At 34.6% G+C, this 9,799-nt stretch overlaps 2 protein-coding genes across 6 annotated transcripts; one reads left to right on the top strand and one right to left on the bottom strand.

Moving 5' to 3' along the window:
- The first annotated feature begins 2,131 nt into the window (after positions 1 to 2,131).
- Positions 2,132 to 4,810, top strand: LOC122316668 (L10-interacting MYB domain-containing protein-like). 2 transcript variants are annotated; one of them, XM_043133370.1, is made up of 4 exons: positions 2,132 to 2,303; positions 2,990 to 3,157; positions 3,481 to 3,804; positions 3,885 to 4,810. In XM_043133370.1, the coding sequence occupies exons 3-4, from the start codon at positions 3,481 to 3,483 to the stop codon at positions 4,479 to 4,481; spliced, it is 921 nt and encodes a 306-aa protein (XP_042989304.1). In that variant the 5' UTR covers positions 2,132 to 2,303; positions 2,990 to 3,157; the 3' UTR covers positions 4,482 to 4,810. The 2 variants fall into 2 exon arrangements, with proteins under 2 accessions (XP_042989304.1, XP_042989303.1); XM_043133369.1 differs by lacking the exon at positions 2,990 to 3,157 and having other exon boundaries at positions 2,133 to 2,303.
- Positions 4,811 to 6,081: 1,271 nt separating this feature from the next.
- LOC122316669 (probable diphthine methyl ester synthase) lies at positions 6,082 to 9,017 on the bottom strand. 4 transcript variants are annotated; one of them, XM_043133372.1, is made up of 8 exons: positions 8,622 to 9,016; positions 8,357 to 8,481; positions 7,961 to 8,211; positions 7,479 to 7,518; positions 7,249 to 7,340; positions 6,700 to 6,971; positions 6,294 to 6,593; positions 6,082 to 6,197 (listed from the first exon to the last, which is right to left on the bottom strand). In XM_043133372.1, the coding sequence occupies exons 1-6, from the start codon at positions 8,769 to 8,771 to the stop codon at positions 6,751 to 6,753; spliced, it is 879 nt and encodes a 292-aa protein (XP_042989306.1). In that variant the 5' UTR covers positions 8,772 to 9,016; the 3' UTR covers positions 6,082 to 6,197; positions 6,294 to 6,593; positions 6,700 to 6,750. The 4 variants fall into 4 exon arrangements, with proteins under 4 accessions (XP_042989306.1, XP_042989308.1, XP_042989305.1 ...); XM_043133374.1 differs by lacking the exon at positions 6,082 to 6,197 and having other exon boundaries at positions 6,225 to 6,588; positions 8,622 to 9,017; XM_043133371.1 differs by lacking the exon at positions 6,082 to 6,197 and having other exon boundaries at positions 6,225 to 6,593.
- Positions 9,018 to 9,799: the final 782 nt, after the last annotated feature.

Here is a 9,799-nt window from a genome sequence, read left to right as displayed (position 1 = left end):
CTCAAAATTAATATTTTATCATAAAGCATTAAAATACATTTTCTACATGTGCATGAATATTTTGAAAATTAAATTTGAAAATTTTGAAAGATGATTAATTGTCATCTTTCACATGTGCATACCTTGATTAAAGGGTTGAATTTTGAAAATATTAAAGATGATTGATTGTCATCTTTCACATGTGCATATTTTATTTGAATATTTTTAAAAGTGATTGATTTTTTTTTAACTTATGCAAAAGGTAGATGATTTTGTTTGAAATATTTGAAAAGTAAAGTGTGCTCCTTTTGTCATATGCAAAAAATAAAATATTAGATTTGAATTTTTTGAAAAGTAAAGTGTGTTCCTTTTGTCATATGCCAAAAGTAAAATATTAGGTTTGAAGTTTTTAAAAAATGAATGATATTGTCTTTGACATGTGAATCTTTTTAAATTTGAATATGAAATCTCATATGCCTATAAATAGATCATTTGAGAGCTTCACATTCACAACATCTAAAGCATACAACATTTATTCAAAACTTTCATTCTCTCTTCTCTAAGCATTGAGCCTTAATCCTTATTCATTTTGATAGATATATAGTTTGCGCTATATTGTTCTTATTTCACTCATTGATGAGTGTTTTCTGATAACCTACCCACTATCAGCTCTTGTATCAGTAAAAATGTGTGTACAACTCTTGTATGTGTAGAAAGTGTTCTACACATAGAATAGTTGAATCACTACGTGTAAGGTGATTGCAAGTGTAGAGGGTGTTCTACACGGATCCTTTGTAGTGGTGTTGTTCAAAGGTGTAATAGGTTTCTATATCCACCTGAAGGAGGTTGAATAGTGAATTCGAGGATCCTCAAGGGGTAGCTTGAGGCGAGGATGTAGGCAGTGGGACCAAACCTCGTTAACATACTGAGTTTGTTTCTCTCTTACCTTTACTCTTTATATTTATTACTGTTTCGTATTTTGTTTATATTTTATATTGTATATTTGATTTATAATTATTATTATTTTAAATACAACTCAATTCATCCCCCTCTTGTATTAGTCATCTGGGCAACACATGCTATTCATGGGATGAAGAAGTTTTGATTTTTGTAATTGGAGATGGAGATCGACAATTTCATTAATAAACAAATGTGCATAATTAATAGATAGCTTTTTCTTTCGCTGAATACGGACCGACATTCATAATTAAATTTAACTACGTTAACCATTTCGGTTAAAAATACAAACTTCCGTTTATAACTTCTATTAAAACAACAATTTCCGTTTCCTAGCTTCTTTATATATATAAAGATATATAAATTTTAGATAGGAATCTCTCATTTCTTTTCATGTTTATCTCTATCTCTCTCTTAACAATTGCCCCATCATGCCTTATTTAATTAAGGATTAATTTCCTACTCTTGTAATTATTTTATAATAAATCGATATACTCATATTATTTTATTAAATATAAAATTATAATTTTATAAACTATCATTTAAAATAATAATAAAAAAATTATAAATCAATAATATTTTATATATATTTTTAGAGTTTGGCTAAATACAAATCAGAATTTAAAAAAAATATTATTTATTGTGAAGTCCATTACAGCTTTTAAAATATCAATTATTCTTAATATTATTAACTAGGAAGATTTTCATATAAAAAAAAATGTATTGGGCGCTTAAAAATTAACCTAATAAATAGATTTTTCATAATAAAATTTATATATATAGTAACTTTTGTGTATGATTTGTGTACTTCAATATTCTAATTAATTACGTTATTTTTTTAATATAAAATAATTATTTTAATAAATTATATTAATAAAATACATAAAACAATACACAAAAATAACTCAAAACTCTACAAATCATACCTCTCTGGCTCTTTTCAGAATGCTGTATCGTAATAGAGAAATGATTTATGCAGTCGGGAAACGCAGTCGGCGTGCAGTCGGCTGTAAAAAAAAAATTAATACAGGACCTACATGAAAAAAAAAAATTATTTTTATAACTTTTTATAATTCATGCAGGTCCCCTTGAATATAAAATAATTTTTTTATAATTTTTTTTTATTCATTCCGTACAGCCGACTGCACGCCGACTGCGTTTCCCGACTGCGTGTAGCAAAGCCCATCGTAATATACTTCCATTTGAGCGAATCTACATCCGTCACCCGCTACCTCAATATATGGAAATATATATATATATATACACGAAGCAATTTTTCCTTTCTTTATTTCCTTCTCACTTTCTGTTTGGACGAGTCTTGTTAGGCTCTCTCGCCGTCGCAACTTTGCGACCCTAATTCCGATCAGGTACTTCATCGCTATTATCATCGTTAATCCAGATTATCATCATTCATCCAGATTATCATCATTCATCTTTCTCTATCTTTTTCTTTATTTTTTGTTTTCTCGTTTATATGCTGTGATTATTATGCTTACATCTCTCTCTGTGCGTGGATTGTTGTCGTCTATTTTAGGGTTTGAATCATACTTCATCCGTGTCTGTGTTTGTTTTGTCGAAGCACAATGAGTCAAAAAGGGAGGAAACATACTAAAAGGAAAAATTTTTACGATGGAAAGCTGTTCCCTTTTCCTCAAAATATCCTGAGAACCAAAGTGAGGGTTTTTTGTGTACTGTATAACAAGATCGCAATGTAGAGAGCTGTGTAGTCGAGCATTGGGCTGCTTTTTTAAATTGAAGCTGGTCAACCACTGTCCGAGCAATCAGTCAATTTAGTTGTCTGCATATGCATGATGAAACTGATTTATTGGGATGAAAATGCCACCGATTTGTGCTCTTTTTATTTTCCATTTTTTATATTTTTGTGAGAAAAGCTTAATGAACTCATGCAAGGGAGATATTTGGAATAAAGGGTTCTAAGAAAGTTGGGAAAAAAATCACTAGGGGCGGGCTCAAGTGGTAAAGACCTTGGTCTTGGTGTATGCTCCCTCCAAGGTCCAATGTTCGAATCTAACTGGGTGCAAACAATCTGTAGGGGCCATCGAACTGGGAGATTTTTCCCTTGAATTACCCGGGATGCACTTGTGGGAAACTCCTTGTCCTCTCTTGTGCACACCCGGGAACGCTATTCCTGGACACCCGTGCCAATAAATAAATAAGTTGGAAAAAGCTATGGGACATCATATCATAAGAGGAAAATGCGGTAGGTTCAAAATGTACTTAGCTATATAGTTTTTTTATAATGATCGAAAACAAATATTCAATTTTTGTTTCTATATTATATGAAAAGTGTTTTGCGAAGAGGTACAAGTCCGTACAAAGCAGCAGCACTCAGCAACTTGACTTAGAGAAAAATACTGAAATACCTGTATTTGTTTATTCATGTTAAGTGGTATATTGACAGTGCACAATTTCCCTCCATGAGGCTCCAGTAATGAATGGTATTTGAAAAGTTGTTTTCATTCTGAATTGGATAAGACATTTTTCGGCCATGACTTAATTTTCATAATTTATTTTCTACTGTAGATGGACAATGAAGTTGGTCATAATCCAAAGCAGGAACGTTCAAGGACAAGGTGGACCGCATCCCTTGATAAGCTATTTGCAGATTTGGTTGTGAAGCAGATTCAACTGGGTAACAGACCAAACAACGTTTTTGACAAGAAAACATGGAATCTCATTCGTGAGGAATTTAATGAGCAAACAGATCTCAACTTCAATAACAATCAATTAAGGAAGCACCTGGATGTTCTGCGGACACGCTTCTATAATCTGAAGTCAGCTTCTGACCAAAATAATGACTATGCTTTGGATTGTTACATTGGGTTTGATCTGTGGGAAGACGTCAGGGTACTTTTTCTTTTTCATTCTGGAAGTTTACTTCTGTTTTGAATATCTTATCTTGGGTTTCTGATAGACTATATATTTAGGCACAGAGTAGGCCTGAAATGATCAGAGTCAAGGACAGCCCCATATATGAGCAGCTATGTGCAATTTTCACAGATTCAGCAGCTGAAGGGAAATATGCACAATCCAGTCACTATGAAGAGCTGGACAAGTCTGCTGGAATGGATTCTGCTGGATTAATCCCATGTCAAGATGTTGGAATCCCATTTTCTACGAATCCATCATCATCAATACATGTGCAAGGAAACATGTCATCAGCAGAAAAGGTAATAAAAACTATTGCACAGAAAAAAAGGAAAGGTCCATCTGAGAGACATTCTTTTTTGGATCAGAGGAGAAGGGATCAAGAAATCTATGATACTATGGCAGAAGCGTTGTCAGAAATGGTTGCTGCTTTGAAGTCGAGGGCAGTTGCGACAACAACCGGTGATGATGGATTTAGTATCACTAGTTGCATTAGGGCACTGGATGAGATACAGGACATTGAGGAACGGCTCTATTTTGCTGCACTGGACCTCTTTGAGGACCCCAGTTTAAGGGAGACATTCATATCTCTGAAAGGTGACAAGATCCGGCTGACATGGTTGCGGGGCAAGTGTGGTAAAACAACCTACAGTTAGTTTAGGGACTGCATGGCTTTTTGGCTAAGTGGGGAATGTACATGTCACCTTCACTAATTTTGCTCTAGCGAACTAGGTTGTTCGTATCAGTTTATCCATTTTTAGGTTGAAATAGTTCTTTTTTAATGCTATTATCATCTTTACTGACGTAGTTATGTTCATAGTTGGTTTCTTGATTCATGGATAAGATGATGATGCAGTGAGCGTTTTATATCCTATTGATGTATAGAATTGGATGTGTGAATATTGCTGCCTGTGTAATTTTGAGGTTGTGTTTCCCTGAAATAAACCTCAGGGCTGTAGAATTTGAACTTGAAGTCATTAAACAACACCGAGTGTTGTGGCGTCATGGAAGGAATTCGCCGAGTTCTTGCTCCAATCTAAAATGACTAGTTTCTGGTCCGAATTGACACTTTGTCCTTTTATGATATTTTGCAAAAGTGAGATGGTTAACCTTGGCAGCTACATGATGAGCGAAAGCAACAAAAGGCGTACGCCTATGCTGCAACGATGTGAGGTTACTGCCTCCACGGACATATTTCACTGGTGATTGCTTAGCAGAGATTGTTATTGTGGCAAGCAACCATGGCTACATTGGCTACATAGAAATCGAGATTTGTTAAGTACAATTAGCTGGTCATTGGCTTACATTACAGATCCAAATTGCCAAACGCACTAGCCACTCTATGTCGATCGAGTACAAGGTGCCCATTACTTTCTGGGTTAGGCAGTTCAGCCAATAAAAGTAAATCTATATAGGCTTGGGCTCATTCGGTTTTCTTATGATCGGAAATGGTTGCCGATCGTGACTCGAAAAACAAATCCTATATGAGCATAAAAATACATTTCGAGGCCAAATCAAATTTATAAACCTGGAAACAATTGATAAATGCAACGTGTATGTTCTCTAATAAAGCAAGAGTAAACAGAAAAGCCATACAGCAACCTTTTAAGCTCCAGTTTCCCCAAGCACGACAAGTGTAACTCGATCAGGTTTGAAATACTTTCTGTACATCATAAAAAGTAGAAAAATGTAATAATTACAACTCTCTTTTTTATAACTTTTATATAACTATGTGTTAAATGCGTAATGTAAAGAAAAATTATACTCTTACCAAATGCGTATTGCGTATTGTATAAATGATGAATAGAAAAAATCAATTAATTTAGAAAGAATAAAACTATAAAAAAAAAATTAAATAAAGAGGAAAGCTATTTATCTTCCCACACCACACAATTAATATATTTTAAATTATTTTTTATTTTTATAATTATAATTTTATTTTATTCTTGTTAAACTAATTAAGTTATTCTATTTATCATCTATATACCACATACTTGTTATAAGAAAAAAGAAAAAATAAAATAAAATAGATGTAATGTATAATGTGTAAAGATGATAAAAAGAATTTTGTGAAGATAACATCTCTTTACATAAATACCCTCAATTTCATATTGAAATGCCGAATGTCAGCAATTTTCTCTGAGATTTGAGTTCAGCCTCCTTACATATTGTGTACTGACTTGTGCCGATAACCAAAAATAGTGATGGACACATTAAACACATCGAACCGAGAGCCGAGAACTAAGGAGGACGAGAAATCAGTAACGTCACCATATTGAAAAGCATTAAATCTTTCAGGACAGAAAAATAATGCTAGTTCGCTCAATCTTCTGAACCACATGATAGTCATTCATCTGACAGCCACTTGAGCACTAAAACCATAATAATGAAAACAAAAATTTAACTCAATCCACAGGAATTCATGCAAATTAACATATAACACTGTCAGGTTACATAAAAAAACCCACCTCCACAATGCTGAAAGCCATAAAGTGGATATAGCAGTGGCTTTGATACATAAACTTAACCAAATCTCATAGTATGTCCAATTGCGCCACTGACTGACCAAAGGCAGAGATGTTTATGTCCACATTTATCATGGATCTGATGCAACATTGATATCTGAGATAAGGAGAACACCATGTAGGTTTCAATCCGGAAATGGGTCCCTTTAACCACTTCAAACAGACCCAACCACGATATGCAAAAATCTTACTGAGTTTTGTAAAAGAGGTTGCTTCTCTGTTAAAGGTAGTATGAGAACTGCCCTGTAGAAAAGAAGATTAGGAATGAGATATTTTAGAATTAAATGAAAACTTTTGCAATGAAAGAGCACAATAGTGGATGGACACAAAACTAGAAAGAATGACTAACCTGCATAAGGAGGCGGCATAAATCTTTCAACTTCCAAGAAAAAAAAAAAAATCAAACAGTCACATTTTCTATCTGCTGCATACTCCCTCCTTTAAGTTTGTAAAACTCCAACATTTCTTCTTCCACTGGATGGGTCTGGCCTACTATGACAAGGCAGTGCAGAGGTGTTCCAAAATTTATTGTCTGCAGTTGCCTCATTGTACCTGCAACTATCATCTGATCCTCACTTCCTACACGAGCAAACCCCACACATTGAGTGCATTCACTGTATGCTGCAGGAAAATACGAAAATCACCAATAATCAAAGAAAAAAAATTAGTTCACAAAACTTGGAACTTTGAGTTCAGACTGAGAATTAACTGCAGCAGAACATGGCGATAGAGGGCATGGAAAAAGGCAGGGAGCCACCTAGGGAATTTTCGTAAGTTGCATACAAGCAGAATACATAAATGACAAATCAAACTCGAGAAAGTAGCAAAACAACACACAGATTGACAGATATAAACTTGAAAGTGAAGGCCTGAAGATAGGATAATGCGTAAGTCTTACCAGATTCTCCACGCATTTGCTCAACCTCCAAGAGTTGCTCAATGGCAGTGTTTATTGTCATATATTTAGGTGGTTCATACTGCTTTCTTCCTCTGAAAAAATTCAAGCGCCAAAGGAGAGGCAATAACGAGTCTATTCATTGATTTAAGTGTAGAACTGTAGAAAACATAATAAACGTAAAGTAAAGCCACAAAAGATCAAGAAGGCGATCATGGACTCTAGATACAGACCTGCATAAAGATTCCAGAGTGGGTTCCTTTACACGTATATCTGCAAGGAAAAAGAATTCACAATTACCTTTTACAAAGTAGACGTCAAGAAGTGGCAAAAATTATCAATTTCCCGAATCCAGAAGACTTCTTATATCTTTAGTGTGTATGAGTGGAGAAAAAATTTTGGTCCATGAGTAGAATAATTCTTGACGAAAAGTTGCTCTTCAAGATATATAAGATCTTTGAGCTCTATGTTTCTAAACAAGGACACGAATAACTGCCAAGGTTTTGGTAGAACAATAGCATTTTCAAAAGCTGCCCAATCATAAACACATTGATACTATGTTTCTATGATACATAAATGAGGTAACAGGCTGTAGACTATAGCTAAATGTACAGAAATTCATAGAGCTTGAAACATGTTGCAAAAGCGAAGTGTGTGCAATCCAAGCATGCGATTTCTTGAAACCTTCACTCATGTATCGGTGTGAATATCTCACCAGTAAAGATGGCAAACTCACCCAGCAAGCAGAGTGTATGTAATCCGAGCCCGCGATTTCTTTGAATCTTCTCATAAAAACTATCAGGTCTCCATGTTTCAGTAAAAAATGGTAATGAAACGGTCTCTCCATAGCGGTAAAGTTGTAACCCACATACACCGACAGCATTCATCACTGATGCATTGTGTATCACCTTGACATTAACCCCAATTTTCTTTGCTCGAACAACAAGATCGGTGTGAGTTGTTGCTCTGTGTTCGAAATCAAAGTGCAAACGGAAGAACGATATATCAATTAGAATAACACCCAGCAAATTAACCACACAAGATTTTACAAAATCCAACTGAAGCATTCCACAAGCACCAAATCAAATGAAAAAGTAAGCATGATCCGTACCCAAAAGGATCTCCAACAACAAGGAAAGCCACGTCAGACCCACGAGCCTCCGATAAAATTTCATCCGCTTTTTCCTCTACCATTTCCCTATCTGCAAGTGTAATTGATTTCCCATACAATTTCTCCTGCTCAAGAACAGAAAAAATAATGAAAAAAAGAAGGCAGACCCAGTATGAAAAACCCAAAATCGAATGGAAAAACAAAGCAAAGAGCAGATAATGTGCGCACACGAAGATAGTTAAGAAAGGTGTGCAGGTAATAGTACCAGTGTGGAAAGGCCATCGGAAGAGAGACCGAAAGAGAGGAGTGAAGTGTATGCCTCTATGTAAACCTTTCCACATTTCTTCACTGCTTCTAAACCTCTAAGAGTAATGTCCTTCTCATCGCCCAGTCCCAGACCGACTATGTACAACATCTCTCTCTCTAATCCCTACTCGTAAACCCTAATTGTAGTCGGAGAAGGGTTACCCGGATGTCGAAGACAACGAAGGAGACTGGGCGTCTTCCCTTAGCTTCGGTATCTCAATATTAGTCGGTGAAGAGGACGCCTTGGATGGAGGCAAGCTTCGATGGGATGGAGGCCTGGGTTAGAGGGGCGCTTTGGAGGGGAAGAAAGGGGCATGGGCGGCTTAGGAGTCTAGGACAACGAAATGAAATTAAAAGGGCCTGTAGCCGTTGCATCGGGTTTCTGTACACGGTATATTTTTTAATTTTTTATTTTAAGTTATGCTAAATACAGTGTTACTATTACTAATATAATTCTTATATATATATATATAACAAAAAAAGATAAATATGAAATTTATATTAAAAACAACAAACTCTAATTTTTAAAAAAAAATTGCAAAATTTGCATGTCCTATTAAAAATATCAATTTTCTTTTTTATTTTATGGCACTGGTTGTCGTAGGATACGGAAAGTCGAATGAAAGTCTTGAGTAAGAAAAAGAACAAAGATCATGAAAGGCAAAGCCGCTTTAAATGAACTAGTCTATTCGAAATATCGCTTGATTAAACTCGAATTGAACTCAACTCGTGAAAAAAAAAGCTCGTTCGTTAAAGTAGATACTCGCTCGATTTGTAAATGACACATACTCGATTAAACTTGACTCAACTCGGTTTAAGCTCGTTAAGGCTTGCTCATTTATGTTCGACTTGATTCGTTTGCTTGACTCGTTTAAAGGTCGTTCATATATATGTTTATGTGTATGTATATATGTATATGTATCAACTTTTATACTTAAATATATAATATATAGCCTAATTACTTATACCAATTCACCTATGCATATATATTGACTATTCTATATATATATTATTTAATTTATCACTTAAAGACTTATTAAGTCATTAAATTATAATTTATACAATAGTTGATCAGTATGACTTAATAATTTCATATATGATATGTTACTATAAATTATTATGTAAGGTATGTAATAT

The sequence above is a fragment of the Carya illinoinensis genome, chromosome 7, assembly GCF_018687715.1.
Source record: "Carya illinoinensis cultivar Pawnee chromosome 7, C.illinoinensisPawnee_v1, whole genome shotgun sequence".
Lineage (NCBI taxonomy): Eukaryota > Viridiplantae > Streptophyta > Magnoliopsida > Fagales > Juglandaceae > Carya > Carya illinoinensis.
This window is presented reverse-complemented; position numbering and strand designations above follow the sequence as displayed.

Coding starts and splice junctions, on each gene's coding strand:
- LOC122316668 (XM_043133370.1), top strand. CDS start 3,481: ATGGACAATGAAGTTGGTCATAATCCAAAGCAGGAACGTTCAAGGACA. Junction 3,805..3,884: donor ATCTGTGGGAAGACGTCAGG/GTACTTTTTCTT, acceptor CTATATATTTAG/GCACAGAGTAGGCCTGAAAT.
- LOC122316669 (XM_043133374.1), bottom strand. CDS start 8,771: ATGTTGTACATAGTCGGTCTGGGACTGGGCGATGAGAAGGACATTACT. Junction 8,212..8,356: donor GTTGTTGGAGATCCTTTTGG/GTACGGATCATG, acceptor TTTCGAACACAG/AGCAACAACTCACACCGATC. Junction 7,519..7,960: donor TGAGTTTGCCATCTTTACTG/GTGAGATATTCA, acceptor TTTTCCTTGCAG/ATATACGTGTAAAGGAACCC.